A 22,388-nucleotide genomic window follows, 5' to 3' on the forward strand; every position below is an offset into this window, starting at 1 on the left:
TTTAAAAGGGAATATATACCTCCTACCAAATGTGTTACAGATTAAAATGGGTTAGACCCAAGTCTACTCTCCCCACCTCAAAAAATTAGGAAAAAGGAAAATTTCCTTCAAATTTTCTTTTTTTCTATGATAAAATATTATATACTAGGTCACAAAAGCATCCTAGTAAAAGCTAATTTAAAAATTTCATAACCAAATAAACAAAAGTGTCTGATAAATATCATTTCTCATTGCACAGATATGGAAAATTAACTTTATTTTTACATAAATATCACAGTACTTTATTGAACAAAATTAATCCTTTATATGTGAGTTAAAATTTTTACATTAAATTATTTGGGGTTGAATTTATAACTATTGATTAAAACATGCATTACCACTGATTAATGAGTAAAATAACAACTACATACAGAATTATAAGAATTACTATTAAGAATTCCCAGCATATTCATATTACATTTTTTGTACCAATGCCCCCATTTTATGAAATTATGATTTTATCTTTTTCCTTTATTTGAGTCACTTCTTATTTTCCTTTTTAAAAATGTGTCCACTTCTATTCACCCACAAAACGAACAAAATCAATCACATGATGTCAAATTAATTCCATGGCAACACACAGAGTGATGAGTCATTGAGTGAAGCTTTTTTTAATGAAGACATTAGGAAAACTAGCATTCAGTTCTAGAACAACTCTATTATCAATCTGTGAACAGAAGGACACATCAAGTAAAGAAAGATTTTTACAAGATTCCAGCAATTTTCTTAAAGAAGCAGGGCTTACCATTCTTGTCCCTGTGTAAAAAAAAAAAAACAAAAACAAAAATTAAGTGAATTTTTTATTTTAAAATATGCTTTTAATGGAATGACTTGATTAAGTATTATTATTTCACAGAAAAGGAATTGTTCTTTTTAAGACTACAAATTTACATACTTTTGATCACTGAAAATCCAAATTTAGTGCCTTCTATTTCTAAAAGTTTAGATTTCCTATTCATTGTGAAGTTTGATCCTTGAATTTTGGCAATACTTTGCATGCAATATAAAGAAAACTGTCAGCCACCTACATTCCTATTTTCCAATTCTAAATTAAGTAATACAATAATGGAAGTAATTTTGATCCAACTAGGGTTCCTCAGCAAATAATGCAAATACTATGACATATGAGGAAGATTTTTTAAGGAAACACTATAAAGTTATTTAAAACATCAACTATGAGATATTTAAGTTTTTAACAGATTACTATTTTCTATTAAAAACATTTTTAAAAATATTTCATTAGAATTTGGTTTGATTGTTAATTTCTACCTATGGCTTATTAGTTTAGTGGGAAAAGTATTCCTTTTGGAAATTAGATTCAAATTATCATTCTATTTCCAATTAGCTTATGATCTTACATTAGTCATTGCACGTCTAGGCTCCCATTTTTTCATCTGTGAAAAGGGGAGGCTAGATAAAATGATCATCAGGGTCTATCTTTAACATTCTCTAATAGTTGATTTTTGCTCCTTTTCACATTAAAATTGCCCCATTTTCTGCTTCCTTAGTTCTGTTTATTGGAACCACCATTTTAAAAATCCTCCAGATTCAAAACCTTAATCACTTTTTACTCTTTACTCTGGATCATCAATTTAATTAGTTACTAAAACTTACAGATTCTACTTTTACAGTATGTGTAATCTTGTTTTCTTCTATTATCTTTTAACCTGATTACATCAGGAATAACAAGTTCTTGTCTCTGATCTTTCATATATATATATCTCTTAAAATCCATTTTTTCAAAAGGCATCCAGATGGCACAGTAGATTTGAGTACTGGGCTTGGAGTCAGAAAAAATGAGTTCAAATCCAGTCTCAGATACTTCCTAGCTATGTAGTCTGGGCAAATCACTTAACCTTTCCCTGCTTCATTTTCCCAAATATAACATAGGGATAATAATAGCGCCTACTTCACAAGATTGTTGTGAGGATCAAATGAGATCATATTGTATAAAGCACTAAGTACACTACCTGGCATACAGGAGCCTCTGAATAAATGCTTGTTGTCTTCTTATTTCCACAAAATGATTTTACTAATGAGTATGCCTGACTTGCTTACCACTGCCATATATTAAAAACAAAACAAAATAAAACAACAACAATAAAAAAAAAAAAAACCACAAAAAAAAAAAAAAAAAAAAAAAAAAAAAAACTTCTGTAGACTTCCCTGCCAGGAGGATAAAATGAAAACTTTTAACATTTTATTCAAGGCCCAAGACAATTTGGCTCTAAACTACCTTTCCAAAGTTATTGCATTTACACTCTCTATGTATGTATGTATATATTTATGTGTATGTATGTGTATATGTATATATTTATGTGCTATATAGTCATCTATTCCTGAATTGCATTTTCCCTATATCACTGTTGGTTGAAATCTTTTTCTTCCTTTGAAGATCAGCTCAGAAATGCCTCCTCTATGACATATTCAGAGATGTCAAAGAATTCCCAAATTGAAAGAGACCTCAGAAACTATTTCACCCAAATTTATAAGGCATATATAGTTCTTTATAAAAGTGTATATTACCAAAATGCTTTCTAGAATGACTAGACCAATTCACAATTCTACCAGCTATATATAATGTACCTGTTTTTCTGAAATCATGCCAACAACTGTCATTTTAACTTTTTGTCATCTCTGACAATCTGAAAAGTATGAGGTTGAACTTCAAAGATGGTTTAATTTTCATTTCTATTATGAATAGTGATTTAGAACATTTTTATATGAGTATTATACCAGAGCTTGAGTTTGACCATTTGTCTACTGGGAATAGTTCTTGTTTTTTATATCTGAATCATTTCCCCAGATTTCTTAAATAGTATTTATCTTATTCAAGTTCATGACATATTATGATTGTTAATTGGTGGTAATTGATTATTAATATTGTGTTTATTTTTCTCCATCATTTCCTTATGTTTCCTCTTTCAGTACTTCTCCCCCACCTTTCACCTATCACCAAAAAGTGATAAAAGTTAAGCAAAGTAATTAAGATTAATTATTTATAACTGAAACAAGTTCCTTTCCATTTTTCCTATTTAACTGTTTTGATATTCCTTGGAGACATTAGGTTTGAGATGACACTTATTTCTCATTATCCTATTATTAGCACAACTATGTCATGTAGTCCCTTCCAACTGTTTAAATAAATGTATCTTTCTAGGCTTCCCTTTACTTTTGGGTTTACATTTTAAAATTTCAAACTCAGCATCATTAGGAATGCTTTAAAAACCCTGTATTCTAATAAAGAATTTTTATTCTTTATTCCTTGTGATATAATAATCATTCTTCTAGGATAAATTATTCCGAGTTATAAGTCTCTATCTATCTCTTGTCTTTTGGTATACTGTAGTATGGTAGTGCAGTGGATAGACTGGAGTCAGAAAAACCTTAGCTCTTACTTGCCTCAATGCTTACTAACTGTATGACTGAAAATGTCACAATCTCTGATTGCTTCAGTTACTTCATTTATAAAACTGGGATTAATAATAATACAGGGTTGTTGTGAGGACTAAATGAAATACCATTTACAAAGCATCAAGCACAAAGTCTAGCACATAGTAGCCACTTAATAAATTATTATTTATTATTATTAGATCTCTTCTTGTTTATGGTAGAAGTTACCATGTCTTGTGTGATCTTAATTCTTTTTTTGTGGTACTTGAACTCTTGTCCTCTGTCTTCTTGCAGTATCATTTTCTTTGACCTGGGAGTTTTGGATCTTCACAATGACATTTCTGAGGCTTTTTCTTCGGGGGTTGTGGGTTAGTTTAGTTTAGTCAGTTATTTTTCAGGAAGTGATTGGTGGATTTTTTTTTTTTTTTTTTTTACTTTACCTTTGGTTCTAACAGAATTGTGTAGTTTCCACTTCTTGAAACATAGTTCCTAGGCTTTTAAAGGAAGCATGTCAAGATTCTTAAATTATCTCTTAGAACTTTTTTCCAGGTCTGTTATTTTTGATAGCAGACACTTTATATTTCCCACACACACACTTTTTAAATCTTTTAGTTTTATTTTATAATTTCTTGCCACTTCAGGGAGACACTGATTTATGTCTGATCCTTATCATTTTTCAGGGAATCTGTTAAGTGGTGAAGGTATGATATTCTTTTCTTAGCTATTTATTCACTGTCCACTGCTTTCTTTCAGAGCTTTTATTTTATGCTCATTGCTTACTTTATTTCTTTCAGGTATTCATATAATCCTTGTGGAAAAATCCATCTTTTCCCCTTTGAGTCTTTATTTTTATTTGTTATAGGTATAATCTTTCTTAGGTAGAATTTTTGTGCATCATTGAATACACACATTTATATATATATATGTATTTTTTTTTATTTATATTAGCAGTCACTATTTTCTGTTTAAGGCAACTAGGCAAGGCAGCTAGATGGCACAATAGATAGTGGAAGACTCATCTTCCCAAGTTCAAATCTGACTTTAGACAATAATCGAATGATGCCAGACAAGCCACTTAGCCCTGTTTGCCTCAGTTTCCTTAACTATTAAATGAGTAGGAGAAGGAAATAGCAAACCATTCTAGTATCTTTGTCAAGAAAACCCTCTCCAAAGAGGTCATGAAGAGTTGGACATAACTGAACACCACCACCACCACAAAACAATCTTCTATATATTTAGGTGACATAGTGATTAGAGTGTTAGGCCTGAAGTCAGGAAGACTCATCTTGTTGAGTTGATATCTGGCCCTAAACATTCACTAGCTTATCCCCATTTGCCTATTTCTTCATCTATAAAAAGAAGAAAATGACAAACTATCTTTGCCAAGAATATCTCAAACAGGGTAATGAAGAATGAGATGTGACTGAAAATGACCAAAACCAAAATGAACTCATGGGCATATATAAAAAATGTTTCATATGATAAATGTATTAATCTAAGAATGACAGAATAAGAGATTTAAAAATATCTATTTAGCAGATCTTCAGTTACTAGATCTTTAAAGATGCAATCCCACAGTTTCTTTTAAGAACCAGTGCATTCAATTTGTCTAAGATTATTTACATATGTATATATCTTATATGATCTGTCTCTCTTTCTCTATGTACACATATACATACATACATACACACATATATGTGTACATATGTAAGTATCCTCTTAAGATATCTCAAATGATCAATATTTATGGCATTATTTTAAGGATGTTGAATCCTTTATTAAAAATGTAATTACATTTTATTAAGTTATCTCTTTGTACTGTTTTCCAGGTCTGTTATTTTTGATAGTAGATGCTTTATATTTTTCCCTAGGTATACCTATGTACACCTCCTAATATTGTGTTCTCACTGAAATCACCTAGTTAATAATCCTTTATTACTTGAAAATCACTATTAATTAAATTAAAATTTTTCTCACCAGATTAATAATTATAAAACTTATAGTCTGATTTGTTTTTGTTCCTGTTTGTTTGCTTCTAGACACCAACCTAAAGAGATCCTATAAAGAAAGTTCCTCTACTAATACACATCTGCAAATGTCTAGCAACTTTTTCCCTTAGAGAGTACAAAGGGAAGTACTACAGGGTACTAAGAAGTTAAGTGATTGACTATGGCTCAAACAGCAGATCTTTGTCTAAGGCAAGACTTGGAATTCAGCTCTTTGATATTTTAATCTTCCCAAAAAGGATTATCATTCAGTCCAGTAACTGTCTCCCAAATTCTTTTTTAATCATCCTCTAAGATCTCTCAAATGATCAATAATATGGTCATAACTGTGTTTTATGGTGATGGCATTATTTTAAGGATATATTGAATACTTAAAAAAAAAAAAACCATAATTACTTTCTATTCTTTTGCATTTTGTATAGTACCCAATTTAGAAGTATTCAGTCAGGATGCTGTTCCCTTCCTACTTCACAAAAGTGATCTTAAGATATGATTTCTCAAAGAAATATGATTTAAAGATAATTCATAGAACATTTTCTTACCTAATATATCTAGTTGCCGTAAATGAGAGCAGTTATTAGCTAACTCTTCAATATCTGTATCACACACAGACCGGTTGGCAGTAAGAAAGAGCTTTTGCAAGTTTGGTAGTTTCCGTGCAAGGTTTGCAAAGCATCCAGTGCTGCTCTGTAGGGTAGGACACCAACCAAGGTCAAGTTCCTCCAAAAGCTGACATCCAGAAGCCAGTTCTGCTATACCATTTTCAGTAATATTCTTGCATCTCCAAAGATCCAGGGTACGAAGTTTTTTGCATTTGGCTCCTATCATACTAGCTATCACATCATAGTCTTCAATCTGTGAACCAAAAGAAGATCAGTCTTTTATGTGCTTTTATTTTCAGAAATGTAAATTTTTATAAACACTATTAGAGTCTTAATTACCCATTAACATCTGCAAGAATAGTGTGTATATGAGAGAGACAGAGAAAGTCAGAAAGAGAGAGACAGAGAGACAGAGACAGAGAAAGAGATATTGATTCTTGGCTTTTGTCATACCAAGGGAATACCTGAACAATTGTCACAGCCTTAAGACTTAGTTGTTGTAGAACTCCCCTCCTCATAGCCACAGTTTAGCACTCTCTTCCCCTTATTCTTTGCCTTTTTCTCCTAACCTCCAATTGTTTGGGACTAATGTTTCCTACCTAGTTTCTTAGGCAGGTGCAAAGTGGGGAATAAAATGGCAGAATTAACAAATGTGAAAGAAGAAAGAGGATATCCCCAAGACTCCTCTTCCATTTTATCCAATTACTCAGTGCTATGGCTGACTAAGCCCCAGTTCCAGTGTGGTCTGATAATGCAGCAATTTCTCTCCCCATTCCCACCCCATTCATTTCCAAGTCCCCAGTCTCAATGGGACTAGTTCTGTTCTTTATCTCAAGGTTGTACATCCCATCCCATTTTATTATAACAAAAATTCTACCATTTCCCCCCTCTATGACAGTTTCTACAATGGGTGTCTGAAAAAAGAAGATTGGGGAGTGAAGATAGGATGGGGCTTTTTAATTACTGCCTACTCCATAAATTAATGTGAATTGTCTACTTCTCCATCTCCCAATTCTTAAGAAGAAAAAAAAAAGTGGACAGATAAATAATCAATAGTAAATATAAGGAAGAAAAGGGGATGGTAGGAACTACTCAAGGACATTCTCCAGGGAGGGTTATATTGACAGGAAGTATTGCCTTTATAGCTCTCTGATCACCACCTTCTGAAATTCCCTTCTTGGTCCCTCATTCCACCTTATCCCCTTTCTTGTACCTGATGTCAGATTGTCTTATTCTTAGACCCATCTTGCCCAAGTTCTATCCTACCCAGCAGTACATTTATTGCTGTGAGCCAGAGGACTTGCCTGGTAAGGGAAAAATGAAGGTATTTTATTTCTGCCACAAGAGTGGTAGAATACAACGACACACTATTACATGATTAACTTATATAGTACTTTACTTTTATGGATCATAGGATGATATGGTTATTTTCAGGAAATTACCTACCACTACTTAGAATATTATTTCTATAGAAAAATGTTTCAAGTTTGCAACAACAAACTTACATCTGAACTTTTCAAAAACAATCCTTTTTCAAGCTCATTCTCTGTATACTCACATTCCTATTCCTAAAGATCCAATTACTAATGTTTGACCATCTTTAGCACATCATAAAATGATAAAAGGATATTCACTATTTAATGAAATTATTTAATTACATGCATAATGAATTCATATATAATAGACAAATTCATTTTAAGGAACAGCCTCACCAAGTTTTATAGATCTGGGGAATCCTAATATTGCCTATAATTTTGGGCTTCTGAACTTCAACCTACTAGAAGATTCTCCTACTAGATTTGTAACTATTAATTTTATGCCACTTGTTGTCTACCCTATAAGAATATTTACTTGGTTAGAGTCATTTAAAACTATATATGGTGACAGGCCCTAATGTGGAAGAGCATTAATCAGTTAAACAAACCATTAGGTTTGGAATTTAATGGATACAACTGGAATAAACTATCACTGTAATTTGTTGTTATTAATAAGTTGCTAGACAACTAACAAGTCACAAAAACTGGAGTCTGGAAACTGCTAATGAAAGACTGAACATTTTAGTCCTTAGCTTCATATGCTGCCATCTCTTGCTGCTGACGGATATTGAATAAATGTTGCCCAGTTGCCTGAAGAAGAAAAAAACACAGTAAGGTGATAGGAAAATATAAATTATGTGTAAAAATGCTTTGATTGGCATATAATGTAAAATAAAAATACTAAGGTTTTTGGAGATTGGTGAAAAATCCAACAAAATTAATAATGTTTTAAATATTGTTATGTTCCTTATGGGAAAAATATGAAAGCAACAGTGAAGGGAATAATTCACTAAGAGTTTCCCAGACCATTTTATACCTTCACTTTCAGAATATCTATTTCATTATTTATTTTTGAGTATAGAGTATAGGATAGCTGTTAACATTTAACAGATCAATATTTTGTTGGAAAGTTATTTTATTTTAAAAGTTTTTCATATTTTTGTTATAACTAAAGTCCAAAATTCCTTCTAGCAGACCAATTTTTTAATGACATGAGTCAAAGAGAAGATGGAATCCAGAAAGAAAAATGGAGTATATGGCATTTGTTCCCTTAAGCAAAGGAACTTGTATATAAGAAGTTTTACATTTTACAATTAAGCAGTTCAAAGTTGTTTTGACATTAATGGAATAGTTTTGATAAGGCTGATTTTGTAGCCATTAGATCTTAAATAGCATGTAGACTAAGTTGCTAGAACTGTGGGTAGTACTCAATACGAGGTTTCTATGACTAATGTGACAAGAATGAAACTAGGTTCTAGCAATTTTATAGTCAATCAAGAATGTTCCATTAATATCTTGCCTCACTGCCTGCAAGAAATGTTGACAGGATGAAAAGCTGGTACAATCTGAAGAAATTTAAGTCTAATTGTAATCAGAACCAAATATATTTACATTGTAAAGATGTGTGTGTGTCTAGGTAAATGTACACACATGTACATATATGTATGTATGTATATACATATTCCTTCATTACCAATATAGCACTTCTGAATAAGCAGGGAATAATTATATAGCACCTTTTCTCCTATATTTCAGAGTTCTCATACTTATTAGCACATTCATTTTCACATACTTATTTAAAAACAATTTCCAAAGGGTCAGGTTTCATTCCTTTACTTTTCATAAAGAAAAAATAAAGTACAAAGAGAAGTTGACCAGAGTCACACAAATAGTGGGTAGCAAACACAAGAATGTAAAACTAAGTCTTCTGATTATCAAACTGGTATTGAGTTCTCTTTCTGATAAATGATATTACCTGTTTCACATTAGCAAAAGCTTCCATGATGGGCACTGATATCCTTTAGAAGCAAAAGAAAAAAAGAGAGAGAGAGAGAGAGAAAGAGAGAGAGAGAGAGAAAGAGAGTAAGAGAGAGAAAGAGAGAGAGAGAAAGAGAGAGAGAGAGAGAGAGAGAGAAAGCGCGAGAGAGAACGCCAAATACTACTGTTACTGATGAAACCTTATATAAGATCTATAAAAGAATACCTAAAGCCCATATCTTGATATATAATCACCATATTTTTAGAACAGCCAAAACAGAGAATATGGCCAGCTTTTATTTATAAAGGGGATTATTACTGAGTAAGTTATTAAAGTTCTCCCCTTACTTTTTTTCTCCTTCTTTTGTCAATGGACTACTTCACTGCTACTTTAATATATTTGCGAAATAAAAGACTATAGAAACTGCTACTTGCTAATAGACAGGTAATAAGTTTGGTGAGGAAGAAGGCTAAAAGTGAGGTGGTACTGCAGTATAGATAAGAAAAGCCTAAACTAGGAGAACAGAGAAGAGTTATAGTCCAAGCTAAGTTACTATACTAAGTTGCTATGTGTCTTTAGGTAAGTCAAAACCCCAGAGTCAGGAGAACCTGAGTTCAAATCTATTCTCAGACTCTTAATTAACACTTGTTAGCTTTGTGACCCTGGACAAGTCACTTGACCCCAACTGTCTTGCCAAACATACCCAACTACTACTTTAAAAGAATCTTTTAACCAAATTATCTCTAAAGTTCCTTCAGTCTTTAAGATTTCAGAAGATGTTTTCTATTTCCTACAACTTTGAGATTTGTTATTAATTGCAATGTTATTTTTTTATTACCATGAATAATAAAAAGTATAGTACACAGAAAGTCTTAAACTAGAAACAGATGATAGGATTATAATGGAATTTTAGAATTGAAAGGGAACTCAGGATTTAATCCAATTCATCACCAATTTATCAAAGCAATCCATTAAATTTTTGTAAAACTGTTAGCAAGGTCTTCCTTTTATTTAATAAAAATGGGTATACCTGTGACACCTTCTATAATTCTACTTATCAAAGCTAAGCAAATGAAGCCCATTCTTTCTTTCACATCACTATTCTTTAATATTTAAATTTGGCTATTATATCATAGAATCAGACTCTGGAAGTGGAAGGAACATCAGAGGTCATTTCATCTAACTCCTTTATTTTGAAGATAAGGAAGCCTTAGACACAATATGACTTCTTCAAAGTCACAAATGTAATAAACATCAGACCCAGAATTCATACACAGATTCTGTGGGTGAATTTTTTAATCTCAAAATTAAGTGTCCGTTCTCTTCCAGTTATGCTATGTTATTTCTTTATGTCCTCTCTTCTCTACAATAAACATCTTCAATTCCTCAACTGCTCTCCCCAGAGCATGATTTCATGTTCCCATGCCATTCTGGTAACCCCATTCTCAAGGTGTTCCATCTTATTAATATTATTTCTAAAATTCAGTGTCCAGAACAAGAAACAATATTCTGTATGTGCTTTGAACAAGTTAAGAGTGTAGTAGCACTATTATCTCCTCACTCCGGAAAGTACATTTCTATTCATGCAATCTAAGAATGTAAGAGCTCTTTTTGTTGACCAATCACAGTCGATTTTTACTAAGCTTGCAGTTTTTATTTTTCACATGAATTACTTTCTCCTATATCCTGTATTTATGATTTTTTAAGTCCAAGTGCAAGACTTCACAGCTGGTTTTATCCCATTATTCCAATCTGTTGAAATTCCAATTCATTTAGCTAGTGTATCTGTTATTCTTTCCAGTTTTATGTCATCTAAAATTTTCACAAATATGTTCTCTAGATATTCTCCAAATCATTGATTAAAATGTTGAATGGAAATGGGTCAAATGAAGATATAATCTTTTTCTAACACATTAAGAACTGAGAACTTTCCAAAGAGTTCCATTAATATTATTACAATCAGTGTAAGACAAAGGATTTTAAAAAATGATACAGAGTAGCTTGGTCATTTGTGTGGGTTTGTTTAGAACTCACTTTCCTTACAATACTATAAACTCATCTTTCTGAAAATAAATAAATTTCAAAAATTATTCATGAATTATATATTTACTATCATCCCCACCTATCCTCTAATCTTGTATTTGTGATACCAGATATAAAGGGTAATTTGAATATTCTATGAGTAATACTGAATTCTATGAGTAATTTGAATGTTATGTATTCTAAATATTTTGATAGCTTTATTCACCACTCAGTATGAAGCTTAATAAAAGAATGAACTAGAGTGCTCTCCTTACCCTATTCAAAATTGCTCAAGTTTCAGGAACCTGTATAACAATAATAAACATAATCTCTAAATATAGGCAGTTCAATTTCATACTTTCTTCTGCCTTATCTTCTTTGTCTCAGTCCTCATTTTAAAAGTAAAATTATTTTGCAAAGATCTAATATATGTGATATTTTTGAGATTTCAGATTAAGCTTTCTCCCAAAAGCAAAATTCTGCTGCTTATCAACTTCTTATCAGAGCCAAGGTCCTAATTCTAACTCAATGCTAAAATTTCTGAGTATCCAATAGGGTTGGCTAATCCTAGACCGACATTCTATTTTACAGTAGGTACAATTAAGATAATCAATAGAAGATGTAAAACATTTAATCTTTCATAATTAATATAGTGTACTGGTTGAAAATTAACCTGGAAGGAGGTCAAGCACTTCTTTATCAGGTATATGCTACATATGGTTTATAAACAATACAAAGATAAAATTAATATGGCAATTGCAATGATTATGGTGTATTCTCAAAAGCAAAGCTAAAAGAGAAGAAGTTCTAGTGGATTCTATTACACTATAAAATTATTTGAAAGTCTCATTCTTGGCAGATTATAACAATTCATTACATAGTTCACCAATGAAAACCTTATGTTGACTAAAGTATGCCAGAAAGAAGACTGCCAACATCCCTTCTTACAAACTAGTATGCAAAAAACTAAGATTAGTGTGGTATTAAGCTACTGATAGCAAGTGCTCTATACTTTACCATATTGGTGAATTTTAGAGACTGATATGAAACTTCTAGAAATTTTTCCTCAGAACCAGCTAACAGGTTGTGCAATAAGACAAGGTCAACAAAAATATGAATATGATGGGATCAATACAAGTGAATACATATCTCTAGCTCACTGCCCTGGTTCAAATTTAAAAAAAAAAAACTTGTTTGGTAAAAAAAAAATTACAGTTGCTGAAGTGAGGAACTCACTAGGTGGTGAGTGAGAGTAGCACTTTAAAGATAAACACATCTTGGAATATTGTCTGGAAGCATTCACTTAATAGTAAATTTTGGCAATTATGCTGGTACATTAGCAAACAAACCACAAAAATAAAAATATCTAATATGGGGATAAGCTAGTTTAACTAATGAAAAAAAAAACACAAAAGAGTCATTCCAAATGCAAGAAAACAAAACTGTCAAGATAAAATATAGCTACTGCCAGATTACTGTCCACTTTAATATTCACTACACATAAATATCGCTTGTATATAGTTGGACCCTTAAGTCTTACTTAGAAGCCTATAAAAATAACCATTGGAAATGATTACTATCTTTGGTCTTAGGTCACAGCAGGATTCACTCATTTGATCATATATTCAATCAAGCAATCCTAATGGTGATTAAGCAACTATTATGTCAATGTGCCAGACTGGGAGGAAGAAGAAGGAAGGAAAAGATGCAAATATAAATAAGTCATAGTTCCTCTTTATATGTCAGGAAGGACAAGCTAAGGAATTTAGACAGATACACAGAGTCAGGAAAAGGCCAGAGGTCTCAATCTGAATATAAACAGGACTATGTTATTTTAGGGCAGGAAAAAAGTAGACCTGTACTGGGAAAATTAGCAGTCAGTCAATAAACATTTAATAAGTACCTACTATGTGCCAATGAGAGTGACACTCGCATTGCCAGAGCTACCTCAGTGGTTGGGAGGTTCCAAAGGAAAGTGTGGGAGAAAAGAGGTATTAGACTGATTACCAAACGGAAGGTCTACAGACCCACTGTGCTAACCTCACTGTTATATGCCTGTGAAGCCTAGATAGTATATCAACATCATGTCATGAAACTGAATCTCTTCCATCTGAATTGTCTTAGAACGATTCTGAAGCTCACTCTGCAGGATAAGATACCAAACACTGAGGTCCTTTCTCAAACTAAACTGCCAAACACTCCAACTCTACTACAGAGAGCATGACTCCACTGGACTGGTCACATGGTTCAAATGCCAAATGTACACTTGCCAAAGAAATTATTTAGGGCAAGCACTCCACAAGGTGGTCAGAAAAATCAATATAAGGACACTCTCAAGATATTTCTTAAGAACTTTAGAATTGATTGTATGATACTGGTACAGGACCACGTAGTGTGGTATGGCCTCATCAGAGAAAGTGCTGTGCTCTATGAGCAAAACAGAATTAAATTAGCCCAAAGGAAACTTGAAGCACATAAAATTAGAGAAGCCATCCCAAATGTTCACATGGACTATTTGTGTCCGACTTGTGGCAGAGCATTCCAAGCTCAAATTGGTCTGATCAGCCACAGTCAGACACACTGTAACTCAATTTTAAAATAGTGATATCATTTTGGTCCTCTTTGAAAATGAAAGACAACAACTATGTGTCAGGCACTGAGGATACAAGGATAAGCAAAGACAATCTCTGTTCTCAAGAAACTCACAGTCTAGTGGGAAAGACAATAACAACTATGTTCAAACAAGCTATAAGCAATATAAACTGTAAATTATCAACAGAGGGAAGAATTAAGAACTATGGGAAAGTGCTTCTTTGTAGAAGGTGGGATTTTAGCTGGGACCTGGAGGAAGTTAGGAGACATAGATAAGGGAGCAAAGCATTTTTTGCAGGAGGGAAAGCCAATGAAAATGCCTGGAACTGAGAGACGGGAATGTCTTGGAGAAACATGAAGGTCACTGGCATTGGATCACAAAGTACATGGCGGGGGGGGGGTGGGGGTGGGAGGAGGGGGGAGGGCATAGGGAGGCTTTTGAGGAGGAACATGGCAGGTTATATAGGGATTTTAAAATGGAATAGATAATTATATTTTATTATTTATTTATTTATTTTTATTTTATAATAACTTTTTATTGACAGAACCCATGCCAGGGTAATTTTTTTTTTACAACATTATCCCTTGCACTCACTTCTGTTCTGATTTTTCCCCTTCATCCCTCCACCCCCTCCCCTAGATGACAAGCAGTCCTATATATGTTAAATATGTTGCAATATATCCTAGATACAATATATGTGTGAGAACCAAACAGTTCTCTTGTTGCACAGGGAGAATTGGATTCGGAAGGTAAAAATAACCCGGGAAGAAAAACAAAAATGCAAACAGTTTACATTCCTTTCCCAGTGTTCTTTCTTTGGGTGTGGCTGCTTCTGTCCATCATTTATCAATTGAAACTCAGTTAGGTCTCTTTGTCAAAGAAATCCACTTCCATCAGAATACATCCTCATATGGTATCGTTGTTGGGGAATACAATGATCTCCTGATTCTGCTCATTTCACTTAGCATCAGTTCATGTAAGTCTCTCCAAGCCTCTCTGTATTCATCCTGCTGGTCATTTCTTACAGAACAATAATATTCCCTAACATTCATATACCACAATTTATTCATCCATTCTCCAACTGATGGGCATCCACTCAATTTCCAGTTTCTAACCACTACAAACAGGGCTACCACAAACATTTTGGCACATACAGGTCCCTTTCCCTTCTTCAGTATCTCTTTGGGGTATAAGCCCAGAAGTAACACTGCTGGATCAAGGGGTATGCACAGTTTGATAACTTTTGGGCATAATTCCAGATTGCTCTCCAGCATGGTTGGATTCGTTCACAACTCCACCAACAATGCATCAGTGTCCCAGTTTTCCTGCATCCTCTCCAACCTTCATCATTATTTTTTCCTCTCATCTTAGCCAATCTGACAAGTGTGTAGTGGTATCTTAGAGTTGTCTTAATTTGCATTTCTCTGAAATTCTGAAAATTGTCTGTTCATATCCTTTGACCATTTATCAACTGGAGAATGGCTTAATTTCTTATAAATTTGAGTCAGTTCTCTACATATTTTGGAAATGAGGCCTTTATCAGAACCTTTAACTGTGAAGATGTTTTCCCAGTTTGTTGCTTCCCTTCTAATCTTGTTTGCATTAGTTTTGTTTGTACAAAGGCTTTTTAATTTGATATCAAAATTTTCTATTTTGTGATCAGTAATGGACTTTAGTTCATCTTTGGTCACAAATTTCTTTCTCCTCCACAAGTCTGAGAGATAAACTATCCTATGTTCCTCTAATTTATTTATAATCTCGGTCTTTATGCCTAAATCATGGACCCATTTTGATCTTATCTTGGTATACGGTGTTAAGTGTGAGTCCATGCCTAATTTCTGCCATACTAATTTCCAGTTATCCCAGCAGTTTTTATCAAATAATGAATTCTTATCCCAAAAGTTAGGATCTTTGGGTTTGTCAAACACTAGATTGCTACAGTTGACTATTCTGTCTTGTGAACCTATCCTAATCCACTGATCAACTAATCTATTTCTTAGCCAATACCAAATAGTTTTGGTGACTGCTGCTTTATAATATAGTTTTAGATCAGGTACAGCTAGGCCACCTTAATTTGATTTTTTTTTCATTAATTCCCTTGAGATTCTCGACCTTTTATTGTTCTATATGAATTTTGTTATTTTTTCTAGATCATTAAAATATTTTCTTGGAAGTCTGATTGGTATAGCACTAAATAAATAGATTAGTTTAGGGAGTATTGTCATCTTTATTATATTCGCTCGGCCTATCCAAGAGCACTTAATATTTTTCCAATTATTTAAGTCTGACTTCATTTGTGTGGAAAGTTTTTTTGTAATTTTGCTCATATAATTCCTGACTTTCCTTTGGTAGATAAATTCCCAAATATTTTATGCTGTTGACACTTATTTTGAATGGAATTTCTCTTTGTATCTCTTGCTGTTGAATTTTGCTGGTGATGTATAAAAATGCTAAGGACTTATGGGGATTTATTTTGTATCCTGCTACTTTGCTAAAGTTATGAATTATTTCTAAGAATAGATAATTTTATATTTGATTCTGGGAAGTGATAGGGAGCCACTGAAATTTACTGAATAGATGATAACATGCATTTTAGAAAGATCATTTTGATAGCTGAAAATAAGAGGAAGAGGGAATAAGTTGGATATTGATATTGTTAGCTAAAGTCTAAAATGAGATAAAAATTCAGGGTATCAATCTAAGCAGAAACAGAGTAGGTGGTTTAAAAAGAGATACACAGTAGGAATATTTTTTTTTCCTTTTTTTTTGGCTGAGGCAATTGGGGTTAAGTGACTTGTCCAGGATCATACAGCTAGAAAGTAGTAAGTGTCTGAGGCCAGATTTGAACTCGAGTCCTCTTGACTTCACTAACTGCCCCAGGAATAGATTTTTTTGGACATGAATTGTCATTAGCATTATAGGAGAGAAATCTGACATCAGATTCAAATATGGAATTTCATAAGACAGAGGTGCAAGACAAAGACAGTGTATAAGGCAAGAATTCTGTCACCAGAGAACTTTGGTACAAGGTAGGAAGTCCATCCATGGAAGAGCTGAGATGCTAAGTAGTTTCCGTGAACAAGGTCAGTAAGACCAACATAAAGACTTATTTGCTGCCATACCTAGGGAATTACTGACATAAAGATCTTTCTATTTTTACTTTTTATATGCTATGGTATATGGTTATTGAGTCACTTTCACTGTTAGAGTTTGAGAGATAAAAGGCATACAGCTTCCTTGTCATCTATTCTCATATCATTTGGTAGCTCTGGATCTCCTAGAGGCATCTATGAATGTGGTTATTGAACAGAGCAGAACTAGTGATTAACACTACTACAGGTCATCTGTTCTTGATCTATACAAGGTTTAAGAAACATTTGGGGATCTTAAGTCTATTGTACCACTTTGGCTACTGTGAACCTCCAAACTGCTCACTTAGGGTATTCCTCTAAAAGTTTAAAAACAAAAAAGATCTTCTGGGTGTGTCCTATCATACTAAAATTGGGGGGAAACTTCTGATCTTATAATACAAATGCTTCACAGTAAGCATGGGATTTTTTGGTATATATAAGTGCACTACTATACACAACAGAATTCCACCATCCTTTCAGAGACAATGAATTGATTTCATATCATTTATAATATAACAGTACAAAATATATATTTCCTCATATAATAGTATGAAAAAGATGAAAAGTTATTAATAGGTTCTTTCAGTTTCACTTAGAATCATAGAATTTTAGAGTTAGAAGGGACTTTAGCTCTAATTGTAGTATCCTATTCCTTAAATTTAGAAATGAAGAAACTGAGACTCATAGGGACAAAGTGACTTGCCTAGTCTCTGATCATTAGTAGAGAGCTAAGGAAGACCCTTTTATCAGGCAGACTCTGAATCCAATAGCCTTCTTAATTTCTATACCATTCTGTCAGTTAAGAAGTATTTATTGAGCACTTACTATGTGCGCCAAGCCATCTCCTTTATATAATATCATCAGCATTTCAATTTTATATGAATTTTAATTTAAAAGAAATATGTGAAAGTGGGTGGGAAGGAAAATGAAAGAAAATAATTTACCATTAATCATGAACAGGGTTGGGGATGGGTAGTGCACACAAAAGGAAAAGAGAGTGAGAATATTTTCAAATACTTACCATTACACAGCTCCCCAGACTGAGGTGCTGAAGCTCTGAACAGAAGTTCAAAATGCTGAGCAGCGCTGTTTGCTGCCATTGGGGACCACATCAGAGGCAAATATGGAAAGTGAAACAAAGAGAAGAGGTCAATTAGACATTAAAGACTGTCACCACTTTCCCTGAAATATAGCTCAAAACCTAGGTTCCAGAAACCACAAATGCCATTTAATGAGTCCCCAGGTGCTCCCACCATTGATTGGCTTAGAGTCAAGGTAATCATTACAAGCCTCAATGTAAGTCACTTTGGATATGGTTTTGCATGCCCTGAAGATACCCATATTCCCTATGACCTCTCAGCTCATTTCCCATAGGAAAGCTGTTTGAAAGTCTGGTAAGTTTGAACAACACGTAAGGCTAAGCCAAAAAACACAGAGAGCTGGTGACATCCCTAAAGAACAGCAGCAGCTCTGACATTCACTGATCAGTTGCTGCCTGATGGAACTGCCAATAGAGTCACAATGAATCAGGACTGAGCTGGTGACTTTAATGTCAAAGGATTCTCCTTTGCTGACAAGGATACCAACAACCATTGAGCACCTGTCACTTGGAACATGCTGACTGAAACAAATATAATGTGTTCTTTACAGTCATGTTTCTGTCACTTAAGCCCCAACTGTTTTGTACACTGAAAGTTGCCTTGCCACTAAGAAAACCAAAAGTTACATTAGACTACTTCTTGAGCATGGCATTTAAAATTATCTTTAAATATTAGTAATATAACTTTGTATAAAACAATTCAAATCAAGTTGCAGGTTTTAATCTTTCCATAATATTAAAAAAATAAAAATTATTAGCATTTCAAATAAATCAAACAAAAATCCCACACCCTGCTAACAAAGTTATGAAGATATTTTATAAACTTTGCCTAACTAATTTTAAGCCTTTTGGAACTGTGAAAAATATCACAATTTTTTTTTAAAAAAATGTGTCACTTAGAAAATTTGGTATAAAACACCTAGTCAAAGCCCAGTTAAGATTCTCACTGAAGAGAAATTAATGAGACACTTCAAACAAAATAAGCTTAAAAAAAAAATACAAGCCCTAGAGGAGGACCATCAAGTTAAAAAAAATCACTTTAACGCTTTGCTGCTAGGAATTTTTCTGCAATTTTAGCTATTACTGGAGGGAACATACACACATACATATAGGTATGTGTATGTACACACAAACACACACATACACACACACACGCGCGCGCATGCTATTGCCTTCCCTAAATTGTCCTCAATTTCCTCAACATGGAAGAGAGGTAATCTGCCGTGCTCAAAGGCTGCTTTACAATAGAGTATAAATTCAGAGATCCTTCTAAGTTGGAAAGCTTTGCACACAGTGTCAGATAATAGATTGAAAATTTTGTCTAAGGACCAGTACAACTAAATTCTAACAGCATCATTATCAGATTGTTCACAAAATAATTAGCTTTTAAACCATAGTAACTCCTTAAGACTGACTACCAAGGCAAAAAATAAATTGTGATCTGTGTTGACAGAAAGGTGCATATTAAAAGAATTACAGATGCCTGACACACTTAAATATGAACATATTTTATTTAGTAGATTCTAAGTAATCATTAGCTATTTTTTCTTTTACAAAATGTTTATGGCAGAATTCTTTTTAATGCTCTGCATTACTTCAATTTAAACATGGGGAGTCATTAAGTTCTGAAACTACCTAAGTTTCATACTTTATTCAACTTTATTCAAAAATATCAATTCCGATACAGGTATTTGTTTTGTTTGAAACTGTATAAAGCTAACACTTTTTTTTTTCTTTTTTCCCTCTTCTTGAATTGTGTGTGTGTGTGTGTGTGTGTGTGTGTGAAAGATCACTGAAGCATTTAAAATACACAGGAAACACAAGGAAGGCCAAGAGGGGTAACAGACAAGCAGGATAGCTTCGAAAGTTATGTGTTAAGTCTAAAAATAAAAGCAAACTATAATAGAAATCCGCAGTTTTATATGTAATCTTTTTTTGTTTTGGTTTTTTGGTTCTACTCTGTGAAAGTATCCATTTTATTTGGTGTTTACATTCAGAAATTTTTTAAAAAGATAACACTGAAATAGGTAAATGTGAGTTAAATGAACACTTTTTAAAAATAATAAATTTAAGTTAAATCTAGAAGCACAGATCAGAACATTAAACAAAAAGAAAATAACATAACCATACATTATACAATATTTACAGATTATACAAATATACCTTTCACAAAGTCCTATTTTTGATCTCTTATTTTAGCATGAGGAGGATCTTAAATGCCTATTATGTGGCAGACCCTGAAAAAGCCTGGGATACAAACAAAAGTAAAAAACCATCTCTGCTCTCAATGAGCTCAAGAACATAATGGACAATAACTGTAGTCATAATTTCATGCCAACAGTTTAATCAAAGAAAATTAATTGTCACAATATTATATCATTCCTACCTTTCCAGTCTTCTTATACTTTATTCCCTTCTACCAGGGAAAAAATTCAATAAATGTTCTAAGAAATACTTTAAAGTTTACATATAAATTTTATCAAGCAAATGCTCTATAACCCAATGGCCTGTAACACATTTCCAATAAAGTATTAAGAAACTCATGTGACTAATGTCAAGTGCTATTATGTTAAATCTTTTTTTTTTAACTTCAAGAACTTTAGAAATATAATAAAGAAAAATTTGTTAAGGCATATCTTTAAAATAAATACAGAGTTCCTAAATGACTTTCCTATTTTGGAAGTTTATTAGTACTTAAAATTCCAAAGTGGTAATTCAAAGGTTGATAAGAACTAGATTACATTACTAAGGAAAGTTGTGAATGATATTTTTTTTTTCTAAGATGTGTGTGTGTGTGTATATGTGCGTGTGTGCGTGCGCATGCACTATGCTTGCTCTTTGGGCATAATTTCAAATTGTTCTCTAGAATGGTTGGATCAGTTCACAACTCCACCAACAATATATTAGTGTCCCAATTTTTCCACATCTCCTCCAAAATTTACCATTATATTTTCCTGTCATCTTAGCTAATCTGAGAGATATGTAGGAGTACCTCAGAATTGTCTTAATTTGCATTTCTCTAATCAATAGTGATTTAGAGCATTTTTTCATATGACTAAAAATGGTTTTAATCTTCATCTAAAATTGTTCATATCTGTTGAGTATTTAACAATTCTCATAAACTGCTGAATTAAGTATTCACAAGGGAAGACTTCCTAGGGTTCCCATTATTTCAGTTTGGCAGCCATTTTGTTCCAAATGCTAAGAATCACTTGGAGAATTGAATTTCTCCTTATTGGCTCCTATATCTTTGGAAGAAAGAAACCCTCCTTAAGGCAAGTCAAGAAATGATTTGCTGATTTCCAGTGTCAGAGAGATTGAGCTTCAGTGGATATCTGAATAATTGAAATTCCTCAGGACTATCATAGTTTAGTGCCAGGCTTGTGATATTTCCCAGACTCATCTATTTCTTCTTTGTATCTATGTGGCTTGTTGTCCAGCTGCTTCTTTTTTTTTTATTAAAGCTTTTTATTTTCAAAACATATGCATGGATAATTTTTCAACATTAACCCTTGCAAAACCTTGTGATGAACTTTTTCTTTAAAAAATTTATTGATATCTTTTGTTTTTACTGCACCTATATTTCTTATTGTATTTTCCCTGACCTGGTCATGCCTAGTATAAAAAATAAAAAAATGTTTAACAAATCCAATTATCACATTAAAAAGGCTGACCTAATATGCAGTATTCTACAGCATTACTTCAGACAACAGTCAATAAAAATATAAGTATCTACTATGTGTTGGACACTATATTAGGACTGGAGATACAAATAAAAAGAAAGTTCCTTTTCCCAAAGAACCTAAAGAAGGAAGACCATACACAAAAGGAAGCTGAAAATCAGTGGGAGAGAGGGATATAGAAAAGGGAAGGTACCATCCCATGGCCATGATTGAAAAGTTTAAAAAAATCCAACACTAGTATTATGCTGGATCCCTTCATTAAATGGAGTCTCTAGTTCAACTCCAGTTAGAGGGTCCAATTAGATGGACAAAAGGTATTGACGTAAGTACCAAAGTTGTTTCAATCTTATAGGATAAAGAAATTAACCAATGATGTGTTCCTTAGAGCAGTGAGGTATAAAGAATCAAAGAAGTCCAAAAGCAGTGTAGCCAGTGAGAAATGGAGAGAGAACAAAAAGAACTCCCTAAGACTGAAGGCATGTCTTTTTCCTCTTGATTCCACCCCATTACCATATTTCCTGGCTTG

The 22,388-nt window shown here is 33.0% G+C and overlaps 1 protein-coding gene across 2 annotated transcripts in view; it reads right to left on the minus strand.

Moving 5' to 3' along the window:
- Positions 1-239: 239 nt before the first annotated feature.
- The window catches only part of FBXL4 (F-box and leucine rich repeat protein 4), a 126,156-nt gene continuing 104,007 nt past the window's right edge, over positions 240-22,388 (minus strand). For both annotated transcript variants that reach the window (XM_051997436.1, XM_051997437.1), the window contains exons 7-9: positions 18,102-18,173; positions 5,981-6,293; positions 240-795 (exon numbers count right to left, since the gene is read on the minus strand). In XM_051997436.1, coding sequence (XP_051853396.1) covers positions 632-795; positions 5,981-6,293; positions 18,102-18,173 — 549 coding nt within the window. In that variant the 3' untranslated portion in view covers positions 240-631. The remainder of the gene's footprint in view (positions 796-5,980; positions 6,294-18,101; positions 18,174-22,388) is intronic.

Source organism: Antechinus flavipes, chromosome 4 (assembly GCF_016432865.1).
Source record: "Antechinus flavipes isolate AdamAnt ecotype Samford, QLD, Australia chromosome 4, AdamAnt_v2, whole genome shotgun sequence".
Lineage (NCBI taxonomy): Eukaryota > Metazoa > Chordata > Mammalia > Dasyuromorphia > Dasyuridae > Antechinus > Antechinus flavipes.